The sequence below is a fragment of the Diabrotica virgifera genome, chromosome 2 (genome assembly GCF_917563875.1).
Source record: "Diabrotica virgifera virgifera chromosome 2, PGI_DIABVI_V3a".
Lineage (NCBI taxonomy): Eukaryota > Metazoa > Arthropoda > Insecta > Coleoptera > Chrysomelidae > Diabrotica > Diabrotica virgifera.
The window spans coordinates 97,423,433-97,439,223 of NC_065444.1; the positions used below are offsets into that span (position 1 = coordinate 97,423,433).

Sequence of the window (15,791 nt, forward strand, 5' to 3'; positions counted from 1 at the left end):
TGAATTGAGGTTTGAGGTACACATTCAGAAAGTCTTCTCATCAGAAAAGTTGCAGATCCTAATTTAGCAACAAAAGACCTTGTAGGGGCTTTACAACATAGTCCTGCATTCATGTAAATTTCCAAAAAAAATTTTTGTGTGCATCCCCGAAAGTATGCTATTTTGTTGAAAAAATCGAAGTTTGGGTTTTTCATATAATACCCCAGGATGTTGATATGGCATAGGTTTCTAAATAAAAAGCGTTATAGATTAGGACATATTTATTAGAAATTTTTAAAATATTTATATAATATGTAGTTCTATATACAAGGAACTCTGAAATTCTTCCATTTAGTATTCATAAATCTATATATACTTCTTAGTTAAAATATATACTGTTAAGGGTTAATTCAATCAAGGAAGGCATGTTTCGATTTAACTTTTAGTCAAATTATTAGATAATAAATAAGTGAATCATCAGACTTTGTTTTTTATAAACTTTTAAATAAAATTTGCATATTTCATAGAAATGCACCGTACAAAATGACACTTTTTTGATATGCTGAATTATACATTATTGTTCAATAGATATTTTCTTAAATATTCCACAGTAAAAGATGGTTCGTAGAATCTTCCCTTCCGGCTACCTCTGACATATTAGATGTCCTAAAATCTTCGTATCCATCGCCACCAGATATCACCAAAAACTTCGCACTAGATCGCGTCTCCTGTTTTGACTTATACGAAATTCTATGAGATAATTCATTGGCTGGCATTTCCACCGACGTCAAGAATCTTACGTGGCCAGTATGGCCATGAGGCACTCCATTAACTGTAGGTACTGTAGTAAGTTTGGTCGTTGTCGAAGAAATGTGAGGAAGAGGCATGGTTAGCAGTACTCCGGCCGAAGTACCAATCCACAAGAGGTCTTTGCATGCTACCAAAGATGTCACTCGCAGACAAGCTGCTTTGTGTTGTCGAATTATATCGTCGCAACCTGGAATATAGGGAATGTTAATTTTTTTCTATACATGTCCACTACATATTTAAAATCATATTTTATTAAAGGATTATACATAGGTATACAGGGTGAGGCAAATAAAGGGCCTATTAGAAATATCTCGAGAACTAAAGGCAACAGAATCATGAAAATTTGAATTAAGGGGTTTTGAGGAGTCATCTATTTAATGAAAATATTTTCATCTATTTGCTACTTCCGGTTATACCGGAAGTTGCTTATAACTTCGTTTTTTTTAATGGGACATCCTGTATATTTTTACATTTTTGGATTCTCTTCGATGTCTTCTTTTTTAAAACATGAGGTTTTGTAATGTTATACAAGGTATTTTAAAAGATAATTACGTTTTTGTATTAATTTCGTAGCAATATTCACACCCTGTAGAAATGTAGTAGTTTGACATATAAAACTCTACTTACGTTCAAGTGATTTTTAATATAGTCTACTATTGTTAAGAATCATTAGTATAGCTAAATTTTTATTTTTAGTATACAGGGTAGGTCGAAACTCGGAATGAGTATTTTCTGAGTTTTCTTAAATGGAACACCCTGTATTTTAGTATTGTATGAAATGATAATTTATGGTACTTTTTTATTTCTTAAGCATTCCCTATACCTAACTGCTTTAATTTGTGCTTAATTGTTAATCGCACCAACAATCATAACTACGTATGTATTTTGATAGCTAAACCATTATTGGTAATTTTAAGGATTAGTCTGGATTAATATGTATTTATTTCTGAAAAATTATTTGTGATTGAATTTTTTCACGGCCAACCTGATAAAATTTGACGTATTTTTTGTTGCAATTAATGTTTAGTTTAAATCACCAATAGCTCACAAATTAAAGCAATTCGGTATAGGAAATACTTATAAAATAAAAAAGTACCATGAAATATAATTTCATTACAGTACTAAAATATCCATTTAAGAAAACTCAGAAAATATTCATTCCGAGTTTCGACCAACCCTGTATACTAAAATTTCAAAATTAGCTATACTAATGATTCTTAACAATAGTAGAGTATATTAAAAATCATTTGAACGTAAGTAGAGTTTTAGATGTCAAACTACTACAATTCTACAGGGTATGAATATTGCTACGAAATTAATAAAGAAACGTAAGTATCTTTTAAAATACCCTGTATAATATCACAAATCCTCATATTTTAAGAAAGAAGATATTGGGGAGAATCCAAAAATGTGAAAATATACAGGGTGTCCCATTTAAAAAAACGAAGTTATAAGCAACTTCCGGTATAACCGGAAGTTGCAAAGAGATGAAAATATTTTCATTTAATAGATCATCCTTCAAAAGATCCCTACATTCCAATTTTCATGATTCTATTGCCTTTAGTTCTCGAGATATTTCTAATAGGCCAGTTATCTGCCTCACCCTATATACACTATCTGATGATCTCTAATGAGAGTGAAACTAGTAAGGGTACTTATGGTCCTCTCTGAACGAAGTGAAATAAATAATACGTCCCTTGATTTCGTTTTACGGCGAATTCTTCTGTATTATAAGTTAAAAGAGTCGGGAGCTCTGTACAGTAATCAAATATGAATCATCTTTACTTTTAGTTTATATTTTTATTCACTTTTGTGGGTATAAAAGGAACTAGTTCGCCAAAGATTATTATCACGGTGAACGACAGGTCGTAAATGCACTTATAGATTCCCTTATAGAGTATTTCACCACTCACTTGTGCTTTATTTTTCCATCTTAAAAAGCTCGGAGGATAAATAATTCGAATTTTAGTTCCTGACTCATTTGACTTACGATTCACAGATGGTGCTAGTTGCATCTTTGCTAAGTATTTTAATAATTACACCGAAAAGATGAAACTATTGGATTCCAGTTCAGTGCCTCTACACAGGTGCTCTGATGAGGATAAAGTAAATTCGAAGTACGTATGTATATGCACATTAGTCGAGGCATTGAAGGATTGACGTGTCGATTTTTTTGCAGTAAGACGGATTTTAATGCGGATTGGTGCGTTGGATTCGTGAGAATGTCAGGAAATTTTGTGAACTAATGTAATGAATAAGAAATCTCAAATTGCATTTGTGCATAAGAAAAATGCATTTCGGTAAATAGTGGAAAAAATTGACTCAATTTTCTTACTCGGGGGTTTTTGGGGTCGCTGAAAACGAATATGAGGTCGGCGAGCGTATGCAAACTACCTGGTGCCTGCAGCGGGTGTAATAAACGTCTTCCTCTGGAGTATTATGGTAATTTGTTAAATAATTGGCCCAAAATTTTAACTCGGGGGTTTTTGGGGTCGCTGAAAATGAATATGAGGTCGGCGAGAGTGTGCAAAGTACCTGGTGCCTGAAGCGGGTATAATAAACGTCTTCCTCTGGAGTATTATGGTAATTTATTATATAATTAGTTTAAACTCGTTACTCGGGGGTTTTTGGGGTAATCTATTTTCTTCGATGTAACTGTAGTGATCGAAAAGGGTGGTATTTTTATTATAAATAAACATAAATTTTTATTATTATAATATATTTATGGTTAAAAAAGTTCATTATACAAAATTTATCGTAATTTATCTTTAAAATTCATTTTCTTCATCATTATCACCTTCTTCTTCATTATTGCCTTCCTTTCTCGAGTCCAATGCAATATTTGTGCAATCAGAGCCTGCACAATTTTTGCAGGCTAAATTACAAACTAACCCATGCTTCCGCACCCGCATGAGTTGCCACAGTCTGACTTACAACTACAGAATATTAAATTTAAAATGTTTGGAGGACCAGGTGGCTGAGTCATTATAACTGGAATTAATACATTATTTTGTAATTCCCATCCCAAATCGGTTGGGTTCATGTTACTGTCCTCTCCATGCAGCCAAATTTGTGTTTGTAAATATACCCTTTTTAAATGCTGGGTAAATGCATCAACAGATGAAAGAATTTTTCCAATGACAATCTTTTTATTTTTGGCAATAGCCATTAAGTACATTCTGTATCTAGTAATTTTCTCTCCAGGCAAAACCACATCATCCACTTGCGCCTTAATTCAAACTGATTTAAATGATATAAAATTAGAATTTAGTCGTTGTGATATTTATTTTCAGTGACCCCAAAGACCCCCGAGTAACAAGTTTGGGCTAATTATTTAACAAATTACCATAATAGTCCAGAGGAAGACGTTTATTACACTTGCTGCAGGCACCAGGTAGTTTGCACACTCTCGTCGACCTCATATTCATTTTCAGCGACCCCAAAAACCCCCGAGTAATGAGTTTAAGCCAATTATATGATAAATTACCACAATACTCCAGAAGACGTTTATTACACCCGCTGCAGGCACCAGGTAGTTTGCACACTCTCGCCGACCTCATATTCGTTTTCAGCGACCCCAAAAACTCCCGAGTAAGAAAATTGAGTCAATTTTTCCCACTATTTACCGAAATGCATTTTTGAAATGCATTTTTCTTACGCACAAATGCAATTTGAGATTTCTTATTCATTACATTAGTTCACAAAATTTCCTGACATTCTCACGAATCCAACGCACCAAACTGCATTAAAATCCGTCTTACTGCGCCAAAAATCGACAGTAAGGCCTTTTTTTTGTGCTTCAATGCCTCGACTACATAGTGGATAGCTCTATACGGTAATCAAATCTAAGTCATCTTTACTTTTATTAGGGCCGGTTGTTCGAACGCTAATCAAAAATAATCATTATCAAATATTTAATTACTGTCACAACTGTCAATGTCAACTTTGATTGGGTTGCTAAAAACATAATTATTGCTTACAATTATGAAATTAGTTAATCAATTATATTAATAATTGCTATGTTAATTGATTAACTAATCTCATAATTATAATCAATTATGTTTTCAGCAACCCAAACAAAGTTGACATTGACAGTTGGTGACAGTAATTAAATATTTGATAATGATCATTGCTGATTAGCATTTGAACAACCGGCCCTAAGTCTTCTGTATTAGTTTTACTCCTACATGAGTATCTAAACCAAGTTTTCATTGGAATTCGACCATGATGAATAGACAGGTAGTGAGGTGAAACTTTTAAACTTCCCCGTGTCTTCTTTCATTCATCATTCGTTTGGTTTGCAAGTAATAGAAACCACGAAGGCGTAACCAGAAACTTGGTCTTATTAGAAGTTTATTTCTATGGAAATAAAACTTGGAATTGAATTGTCATATTTTATTATTTACTATTTTTATTAGGAATCAACTACAATTTCAGTTCAAAATAAGTTTATTTTTAAATAAATTTTATACGCTTCGGTCATTCAATTTTTGTGTGTTGAAGTGTTCCAACCGTTGTAAATTCATACGAAAATACAAGCAGTTGGAAACACATGTTTTGGTGTCGAAAATTTAGAGTGAAAGAAAGGACACGAATTAAAAGTCGAGACCAGGTGCATTGATTAACTCGGCAACGGGCAGGGATGTAAAATGGCGTGTGAAAGGCTTGATTAGAGGAAATCATCGAATTTCAATTAGAACAGTTTCGGAAAATGCTGGTGACAATATAAAATATGTGCATAGTATCGTACACAAACTGGGTTACAGCAAATTTGTGCATAATGGGTTCTTTGCCTTGGATCAGATGACCAAAAAACCTTACGAATGAGGTTTCAGTGCCGGTTTATCCACTGGGCGCTTGGTGCGGGCGCCCAGGGGCCCGTTCCTTTTAATTATAGAAAAATAAAGTTGCTAAATAATTTACATATTCTCCGAAAAAAATCTCATACGCAGATACGCCAATACACTGCAAACGCCTTTGTTCTATTGTTACATCTCTTCACGCCTATACACAGTGCCGTAGTGCCACACAGGGGCCCCGTGTCAGTGTTTGTGGCGGGGCCCTTTTCCAAAAACTACAGAAAGTTGTCAGATTTCGCCATGTCATTGATTAAAAACTACCCAGGTAGTGGGTAAAAACTTTTAAAATGGGTAAAAAAAAAGTTCTTTTAAAATAGGAACAAAATAAGTCTTTTTAAAATAGTTAAACGAAAGACAAAAATAACAGTGGCGCCCAAAATCCCGACAGCCAAAATCCCGACCGTCAAAATCCCGACGGCCAAAACACCGACACGCCAGATCCTGACAGGCGAAAATCCCGGCATGCAACAATCCTCGCTTAAGTAAAAATTCCGACCACTACATTTTGAATATTTATTATTTCCTTTTCAAATACAGTACCAAATCATATTATAGAATATTGAAATTGAAAAATTAATTACTTACTAATAAGTACGGGTACTAATTATTATGTATTTTAAAAGAAAAATTATTAAACACTTTCAATCACTTAAAATCATTAAACATTATTTTAAAATTTTATGATTTTTATATTATAAAAATCATATTTTATAATATAAAATATTGTATAATATAAAATATGACTTTTATAATATAAAAGCTATACTTACTGTAATGGAAGTTTGTGTATAAGAGCTGTGAGACATTTTTGAGTAGGTATTTTAGGCAACCTGAAAATTTTTCAGGTGACTGTTCCATGATAGCCTAATACAAAAATGCCGGTCTGGCTGGAGGGTAGCGGTTATTTTCCCCAAAAATCCCCCCCAAAGTTAAAAAAAGGGTAAAAATTGTTATTACAAAAAATATCATTAACGTGACTTTAAAGTAAATTTAAATATTCAAATATAAAGAAAATAAACAGGCCAGGCGATTTGAGGGCGATTTTAACTCTGCAAGATACTTGCATGGGCGCCCCAGGATTATTTTCAGGGGATGCATCTGAACTTCAGAAGATTTCATCTGAATCTGTACATACTATTAACGAGTATAAAATATACAACTATACATGCAAAGCTATGTACATTCCTTCAGGACAGGGAAGTACAATTATTATTTTGACAGGGTATTTTTTAATATTAAAAATAAATATTCTACAAAGACAGGTTTTTTTTGGTGAAATTTTCCAACTGCCATGTGATCGAACAAATTACGCGTGCATATAAATGAAAAGCGCTATAGGTAAACAGGAGTGTGAGAAAGAGCGTATACCGATAGCTGTTTGCGTCCTCTGTTGTACCTGAGCGAGTCCGTTCGCTCGAGAAAAATCACGTGACCTGGCGATCCCATGTTGTTGTGCTTCGAAACGTCAGAGTAATTATTATATATTATAGTTTTTTAAGTAAAGTCGGGTCCATAGATATTTCGCCCGTCGGCAAATTCAAACAGATAACATTTGTATTGTTATGAAATTCGAGTAAATCAATGTCCCTTTGATTAAGCACACGCCGGTATTTTTACAACCGGGTTACTCATTGTAAATCAATCAAGTTTAACACTTGAAAATGTATACTTGGGCATTAGTACAGTTAAAATTGTTAGACGATTATATTTAGATGAAATATTAAGCAATAGAATTGAAACTTTTTTCTACTTTTAAGGACAAAAAAGCAAGTTCATTAGCGGAACGTGATTCAAAATTATTCTGCAGATTATATTTGAAGCAATATTTGATTAAAACATCTCATTTTTGGTGGTAAAAATATATTAAATACATATATTAATTTGTCTGGACTAAAGGTGGTCAAAGATGGTCTGGAGTTATATTTTTGTTTGAATTTGCCGACGGGCGATAGATAGATGGTGTTTACTTTAACTTTTTCTTAATTAAAGGAAAATAATACGTACTATACAATAGATTTTGCAAATATAATAGAAACAGACAGATTTATTATTATACAGATATAGGTAGAAAAGTATAAAAGTATAAACTAAATTGATTCTGTGTCCGAATCTTGTACTTCTTCTTCAAACTCCTCATCTGAGCTTAAATATTCACTGTCTTCTTCTTCGTCAGACTCCCCTTGAGACTCAGATTCCTCTTCTACATGATCTGCAAATAGTTGTAATATGTATTTAGAATTAATTAAAAATTAATTAGTGATTAATTAATTGAGTTGCTACGTATTCTCTGTCCTTTTATACGGAGTCGAAGCCTGGAGAATCACGGGCGCATCTGAAGATAGACTTGCCATTGTTGAGATGTGGTGTTATCGAATAATGTAAAAAATATCATGGACGCAACACGTAACAAACACGGAAACATTAATAAAGATAAAAAGTCAAAAAAATACTCAACACTATGAAGGAAGGAAAAATGAGCTACTTTGGTCATATACTAAGAAATAAAAAACATGATGTAATTTATAATATAAGGAAAAGTATTAAGTATTAGTTATACATTAATTTTTAATTAATTCTAAATACATATTTACAACTATTTACAGATCAGGTAGAAGAGGAATCTGAGTCTCGAGGGGAGTCTGACGAAGAAGAAGAGAATGAATATTTATTTTGGCTCATCTTTCTTTCCTTTATAGTGTTGAGTATTTCTTTTGCCTTTTTCATCTTTCTTAATGTTTCCGTGTTTGTTACGTGTTGTGTTCATGATATTTTTTACATTATTCAATAACAGCACATCTCAACAATGGCAAGTCTTTCTTCAGATGCGCCCGTGATTGTCCAGGCTTCGACTCCGTATAAAAGGACAGAGAATACGTAGTAATTCAATTAAATTATCGCTAATTAATTTTTAATTAATTCTAAATACATATTACAACTATTTACAGATCATGTAGAAGAGGAATCTGAGTCTCGAGGGGAGTCTGACGAAGAAAAAGACAGTGAATATTTAAGCACAGATGAGGAATTTGAAGAAGAAGTACAAGATTCGGACACAGAATTAATTTAGCTTATACTTTTATACTTTTCTACCTATATATTTATAATAATAAATCTGTCTTTTTCTATCATATTTGCAAAATCTATTGTATAGTACGTATTATTTTCCTTTAATTAAGAAAAAGTTACTTAAAAAACTATAATATATAATAATTACTCTAACGTTTCGAGACACAACAACATGGGATCGCCAGGTCACGTGATTTTTCTAGAGCGAACGGACTCGCTCAGGTACAACAGAGAACGCAAACAGCTATCGGTATACGCTCTTTCTCACACTGCTGCTTACCTATAGCGCTTTTCATTTATATGTACGCGTAATTTGTTTGATCACATGGCAGTTGAGAAATTTCACCAAAAAAAATTCTGTCTTTTTTAGAATATTTATTTTTGATATTAAAAAAATACCCTGTCAAAATAATAATTGTACTTCCCTGTCCGGAAGGAATGTGCATAGCTTTGCATGTATAGTTGTATATTTTATACTCGTTAATAGTATGTACAGATTCAGATGAAATCTTCTGAAGTTCAGATGCATCCCCTGAAAATAATCCTGGGGCGCCCATGCAAGTATCTTGCAGAGTTAAAATCGCCCTCAAATCGCCTGGCCTGTTTATTTTCTTTATATTCGAATATTTAAATTTACTTTAAAGTCACGTCAATGATATTTTTTGTAATAACAATTTTTACCCTTTTTTTTAACTTTGGGGGGGATGTTTGGGGAAAATAACCGCTACCCTCCAGCCAGACCGGCATTTTTGTATTAGGCTATCATGGAAGAGTCACCTGAAAAATTTTCAGGTTGCCTAAAATACCTACTCAAAAATGTCTCACAGCTCTTGGACCATAATATCTATTATATGAAAGTAAACTTTAATTCGGGATTTGATTATATATTATTGGCCTATAATATATTGGCAAAACAAATAATTTAATTCATATACCGATGCCATGTTAGAAATTTTATTTAAAAAATTAGTTCATATTAAATGGTAAATACTTTTGATTAGTAACAAAAAATAAAAAACAGATGGTCACAAACAAAAAACTACAAATAAATGTAATTATACAGTGAGCACGTAAAGGTTGGAATAAATTCATTTTCTCGAGAATGGGCGATTTTGGAACAAAATGCCGAAACAGGTGAAATTTTAGTTTTAAATTGCGACTTTTTGGCATATGTATCATACTACTGACGTCACCCAACTGGGCGTGATGACGTCACCTATAATTTTTTTAAATGAGAATAGGGGTCGTGTGATAGCTCATTTGAAAGGTAATTCAATTCTCTATTCAGTAATATAAACATTAACATAATTATTTATACAAGGTATCCAAAGAATTTTTTATTAATTAAATTTATTGATATAACAAGAAGAATGTGTGTAATTTATTTAACTCAAAATACATTTTACTGCTATCAGAAAACAGGACATAATGTTTATTTGACAAATAAATATTGTTTTTTGCTTAAATTCAATATTAAAGCCGCCACCCAACTTCCTCTTGACAGTTTGAACATTTAATTTAAGCGAAAAGCAATGAATATTTTTCAAATTAACATTTTTTTGTTTTCTGAGAGCAGTAAAATGTATTTTGGAATCAATAAATTACATGCATTCTTCTTTTCATGTCAATAAATTTAATTAATTTTTTTTTGTATATGTTTATATTAATGAATAGAGAATTAAATTACCTTTCAAATGAGCTATCACACTACCCCTATTCCCATTTAAAAAATCATCGATGACGTCATCACGCCCAGATCGGTGTCGTCAAAAGTATGATATATGTGCCAAAAAGTCGAAATCTAAAACCAAAAATTGAACTATTTCGGGATTTTTTTCCGAATTCGTCCATTCTCGAGAAAATGAATTTATTCCAACCTTGACGTGCTCACTGTATGTTAAAAAGAAACTTATCAAACCTGTCGGGATTTTGGCCTGTCGGGATTCTGGCGTGTCGGTATTTTGGCCGTCAAGATTTTGGCTGTCGGGATTTTGGCTGTCGGGATTTTGGGGTAGACCCCAAAAATAGATATACATAAATCTAATGTTTAGATAAAGAATAGATTATTCTCGAAAATGCCAATACCCAAACAATTGGTACACATTCTTTCAAACATTCAAAAATAAAGCGATTACAAAAATTGCAATTTGGCATTATACAGTGGAGTAAGGCTAGCATTCCACTTGCGATTTGTAGTCGCAGCGACAAAAAAATCGCTGTCGCAGAAAATCTAGAGTCTAGAAAATTAGTCGCTGTTTTCAGCAAGGATGTAACATCAGCTTTTAGATGTTTTTTAATCTAGAGATAAAGAAGAAGTAAAGACGTCAATTAATACTTTATGCGAGAAACATAAAAATGATGTTGATGAAACCAAAGAGAACTTGCATAATGAAATTAGCCATTTTGTAACGTTATGCCAAAATTTGAATAAACATCATACAATTTATGAAAAATTTGATTCTTTCAGGATGTAAAAGCAACTTTTCCCAATATTTTAACTTTACTGCAAATTTATTTGACGATACCAATTTCTAATGCGTCAGGCGAGCGGTCTTTTTCGGCTTTAAAAAGAATAAAAACATATGTAAGGTTAAATTTGGGTCAAGAAAACCTAGACGCATTATCACTATTGTATATAGAGAATGAACAACTGGAGAAACTGAATTGTGATAATATTATGGCAGTTTGCGAATGCCAAGTCAAGAAAAAAAGTGATCTAATTTTTGTCTTTGTGTATTTTTTAGAATGTTTTTTTGCTTGTCATGTGTTGTTTTGTGGAACTTTCTGTTTTTTATTTATGTTTTAAAACGTATTTTTTGGATTATTTTTTACGTTTGCTATTCTTCTTGCTTGTTTAAAAAAATATTTTATGGATTTTACAATAAACCTTTATAGTTAATGCACGTGTTTTCTTGTTAAAAAACTGACAACGAATAGCAATGAAGGGGCCCCTAAACCTCCAGCGCCCAGGGCCCGAAGTTAGGTTAAACCGGCACTGGGTTTATCTTTGCAATATCTCACGGAATACAGGCAAAATCGCAATGACTTTCTTTCACGTCAATAATTGCCAATAATTGTCAATGTCAATAATTTTAACGTCAATAATTGTTAGTAAGGAATAACGTTTGTTCCAATTCGATAAAAAACCGTTCTCGAACGGTTACGAGTATGCGCAGTAACGAAAAATGTGTTACTGCGCATAATTATTCGTTATTGCGCATGCGCGTAACGATTCAAGAACAGTTTTGTATCGAGTTGGAACAAACCTTTAGCGTCATTATTTTGAACCATCGGGGTAAGTTGTCATCGATGCAATGGAAATACGAACATTCTCCGCCACCAAGTAGAAGGACCTTTTTCGTAGAGTTAATAGAACCTAGAGGTTAACCAATAAGACGAAAATCATCCAGGAAAGCTCTTATGTGGCGTCATTCTTAGTACCACTATGCTCTGTATTAAGTTGTAAAAATAGTGAAAGAAAATCTACAACGAAAAAATAAACAATATTAGAGCATCCAGCCTACAGTCCCGATTTATTGCCTTGCGAATTTTACATCTTTGGGCCACTAAAAAACGCGTTGAAAGGTAATCGTTTTCAGTGGGACAAAGAATTACAAAATGCCGTAAAATAATTATTTAGGTAACAGCCACAAGAAGTCTTTAAGCATGATATACATGATATACATCAATAGGTCTCAATTGAACAAGCCTAAAGGCGCAATTCCATTGAGGCATGCATCATTGTCGCATGTTACACAAAGTCTTTCCATTCAATTCAAGAGACAGAAAGCGACACGAATCAAGTCACCTTTCCGCATACCACATGTTTAACTGTTGTTACTGGGACGCATGCATTACCGTTCGGCAAATTTCAACGTGTTGAACAGTGTCGCCGCTATCTAGCAGTCAACGGATCGGTGCGGCCTTTATCGTGCGACATGGAGTGGAATATTGAAAAAACAAATATTATTTATTGAAGACTGCCATAACTAACCTGAGTTACGGAATAAGAAAATTAGTTTTTATAAAGACGATAGGATAAAGATTGATAAGTTGAAGCAGTTATCAGATAAATATGAATGTACTGTTACGCGATTGACTCTACTATTTTATTTATTTATATCTTTAGGCACTAAGTTTAATTTAATTGACTTTATTTATTTTTAATAACTTACACTTAAAGAAATAAAGAACACTGAATTTATATCCTTTAATAACACTAATTTACAAACTTAACATTAAAATACTGCATTATTTTTATTCGTTACAAAATAACCACGGCTTTATTAAAGATTACACTAAAACAACAATTTATCTAAATGTCTAATATGTACAATTTACATTTACATTTATTTCGCGTCCAAACATCGAAAATATTACTCGACCGACGACTACAAATTTATAACTAACTCTAATTTCAAAAATGTCTCTTTATATAGTTATAAAAATTATTCTACTGATTTCCAGAAAAAATCGAAAGATATGTATTATTTACAAAGCAATAAAAAAGGTGTATTCGGTGATCTTCTAGATATGCCGATAGGTAAATAGCTGTCTCGCCGACGAACAGGGTTTCAGACACTTCGGCGCCAGAGAGTTCTGGCGTTGACAGGACCGGCCTGGGACCGTGACATTGCCCCCTCCTCAAAAGATGGTTCCTCCTGGAACCTTGTCGGGACTGGAACTGGATGCTGGTATCTGCAACTGGACCCTCTTTTACAACTCCCAGTTGTATAAAAGTGACAGGGGACGGTCTTCTCTCCGCACCAGTAACTATGCGGATTGCAACAGACTAACACCTGGACCTCGGTGTCTTGGAAAATTTCTTCTACCATATTTCGGATAACTCTCCAGTCTAATTGGCTGCATTCTAACTTTGGCATGGCTAACTTTTGCACGTCGGACTCCAACACGTGCTCTCTCAATTGAATTAATGCATCCCATACATCTTGGTAGGTAGGTTGGTCATGGACAGTGTCTTTCGTTACAAGATAGAATAGGTAACGTGATGCATCTTGGAGTTTCAATGCTTTGCCAGGAGCTGGCAGTTGGCATTGAAGTTCTGCAACTCGACCAAACTTCATTCGGAAGGCGGATGCCAACCCTCGTGCGTCTTTGACACTGGCCGGGATGGTATGGGCCAGTGAATAGTCATCGGGAAGTGCGAGAAAATCTCGCTTTTCTTCAGTGGTAACACCATGTCTTGCTTTACCGGTACCTCCGTAAACACCCATGAACTCTTCAAAGGTAAGGTCAGGTATTTCTCGAACTTGGTTGACTTCCACTTCTTCATTTACGTCGTGGTCTCCCTCGTACGGCGCCAACCGGTTATGGTGGACTATCATCGGCTTTCCCCTAGGAATCTTGCTTATTCGGTAGATAACGTCATTGATTTTCTTGACAATGAGGTACGGACCTTCCCAGAACTGCTGCAACTTGGGAGAACAACCTGTTCGCTTCTTTGGATTATAAAGCCAGACTTTGTCGTTCTCCTTGAAACATCCCTTCTCAGCTTGGGTATCGTATCGTTTCTTCATTCGGTCGCTAGCGATCTGAAGATTAGAACGGACCAACTCATGTATATCGTCCATTCTTCTTCGTAATTCATTCACGTAATCCTCACCAGCAACATCTTCTCCAGGTCGACATCCAAACTCTAGATCACAGGGTAGACGCATCTCACGTCCAAATAGGACTTTTGCTGGTGTTTGGCCAGTTGATTCATTAACAGCAGATCTATAGGCCATTGCGAAGAACGGAAGGTACTGGTCCCAGTCTCGTTGATGATTGGACACCATCTTTGTCAAATACTTGCCGACTGTCCTATTCATACGCTCCACCATGCCATCCGATTGCGGGTGATAGGCCGTGGTTCTTGTCTTCTTCATGCCTAGTTTATCACAGATTCCTTGAAATAGATCGCTCTCAAAGTTCCTTCCTTGGTCACTATGGATCTCCAGAGGTACTCCAAATCGGCTGATGCAGTCTTTGATTAACACATCTGCAATAGTGGCGGCCTTCTGGTCTGGAATTGCGTAGATCTCCACCCACTTCGTGAAGTAATCCATTACCACCAACATGTATTTGCATCCATTGTCACTTTCTGGAAATGGCCCGGCAATATCCAAAGCTATTCTTTCAAACGGACTTCCAACATTGTACTGCCTCATAGGAGCCTTTCTTTTCCGGTAGGGTCCGTTACTTGTAGCACAGGTAGTACATTTCTTACCCCAGTCCTTCACATCGTCGGAACTATTCATCCAATAAAATCGTTCCCGAATTCTCTGAAGGGTCTTCTTTACACCAAAATGCCCTCCTCATGGACTGTCGTGTAACTGACGAAGTACTTCGGCTACTCTGCTCTTTGGAATCACCAACTGTGTTCTCCTCACTGAACCATCAACATTTTCTATTATTCGTTTAAGCAAGCTGTCTTCCAAGATAAATGAGTCCCACTGGGCCCAATACGTCTTAACTACTGAGCCTAGGCTTGATATTTCTTGCCAAGATGGTCGACGATTTTCTTCTTTCCATTTTCGAATCTTCTGTAAAACTGGATCTTTTTCTTGTTCCTCCTTGATCTTGGTAGGCGTCCCCTCGTCGTTGACCACTGTTGTTCTTAGTACTGCTGCTTCCTTTGACTCTGTTTTGTTGCAATGGGAACATTCTGCTGGACACGGTCTTCTAGATAGAGAATCAGCGTTCCTGTGGCTAACTCCGGCCCGATGCTTGATCTTGAAATCGTATTCCTGAAGTCGTTCAATCCATCTGGCTATCTGACCCTCTGGATTCTTAAACTGCATTAACCATTTAAGGGCGGCATGGTCGGTTCGGATTAGAAACTTCCTTCCATAGAGGTATTGATAGAAGTGTTCTACTGATTTCACTACTGCTAGAAGTTCTCTTCTCGTGACGCAATAATTTCGTTCAGGTTTTGAAAGCACTTTACTAAAATATCCAAGGACTCGTTCCTGTCCTTCTTGAATCTGCGACAGCACTCCTCCAATTCCCACATTACTTGCATCCGTATCTAAGATGAACTCTCCTTCTGGCAGTGGATACCCTAATATTGGCGCT

The 15,791-nt window shown here is 34.8% G+C and overlaps 1 protein-coding gene across 1 annotated transcript in view; it reads right to left on the bottom strand.

Annotated features, from left to right (window-relative positions):
• Positions 1 to 242: 242 nt before the first annotated feature.
• The window catches only part of LOC114332502 (rho guanine nucleotide exchange factor 17), a 128,786-nt gene continuing 113,237 nt past the window's right edge, over positions 243 to 15,791 (bottom strand). The window contains exon 13 of the mRNA XM_028282303.2: positions 243 to 976. Coding sequence (XP_028138104.1) covers positions 576 to 976 — 401 coding nt within the window. The 3' untranslated portion in view covers positions 243 to 575. The remainder of the gene's footprint in view (positions 977 to 15,791) is intronic.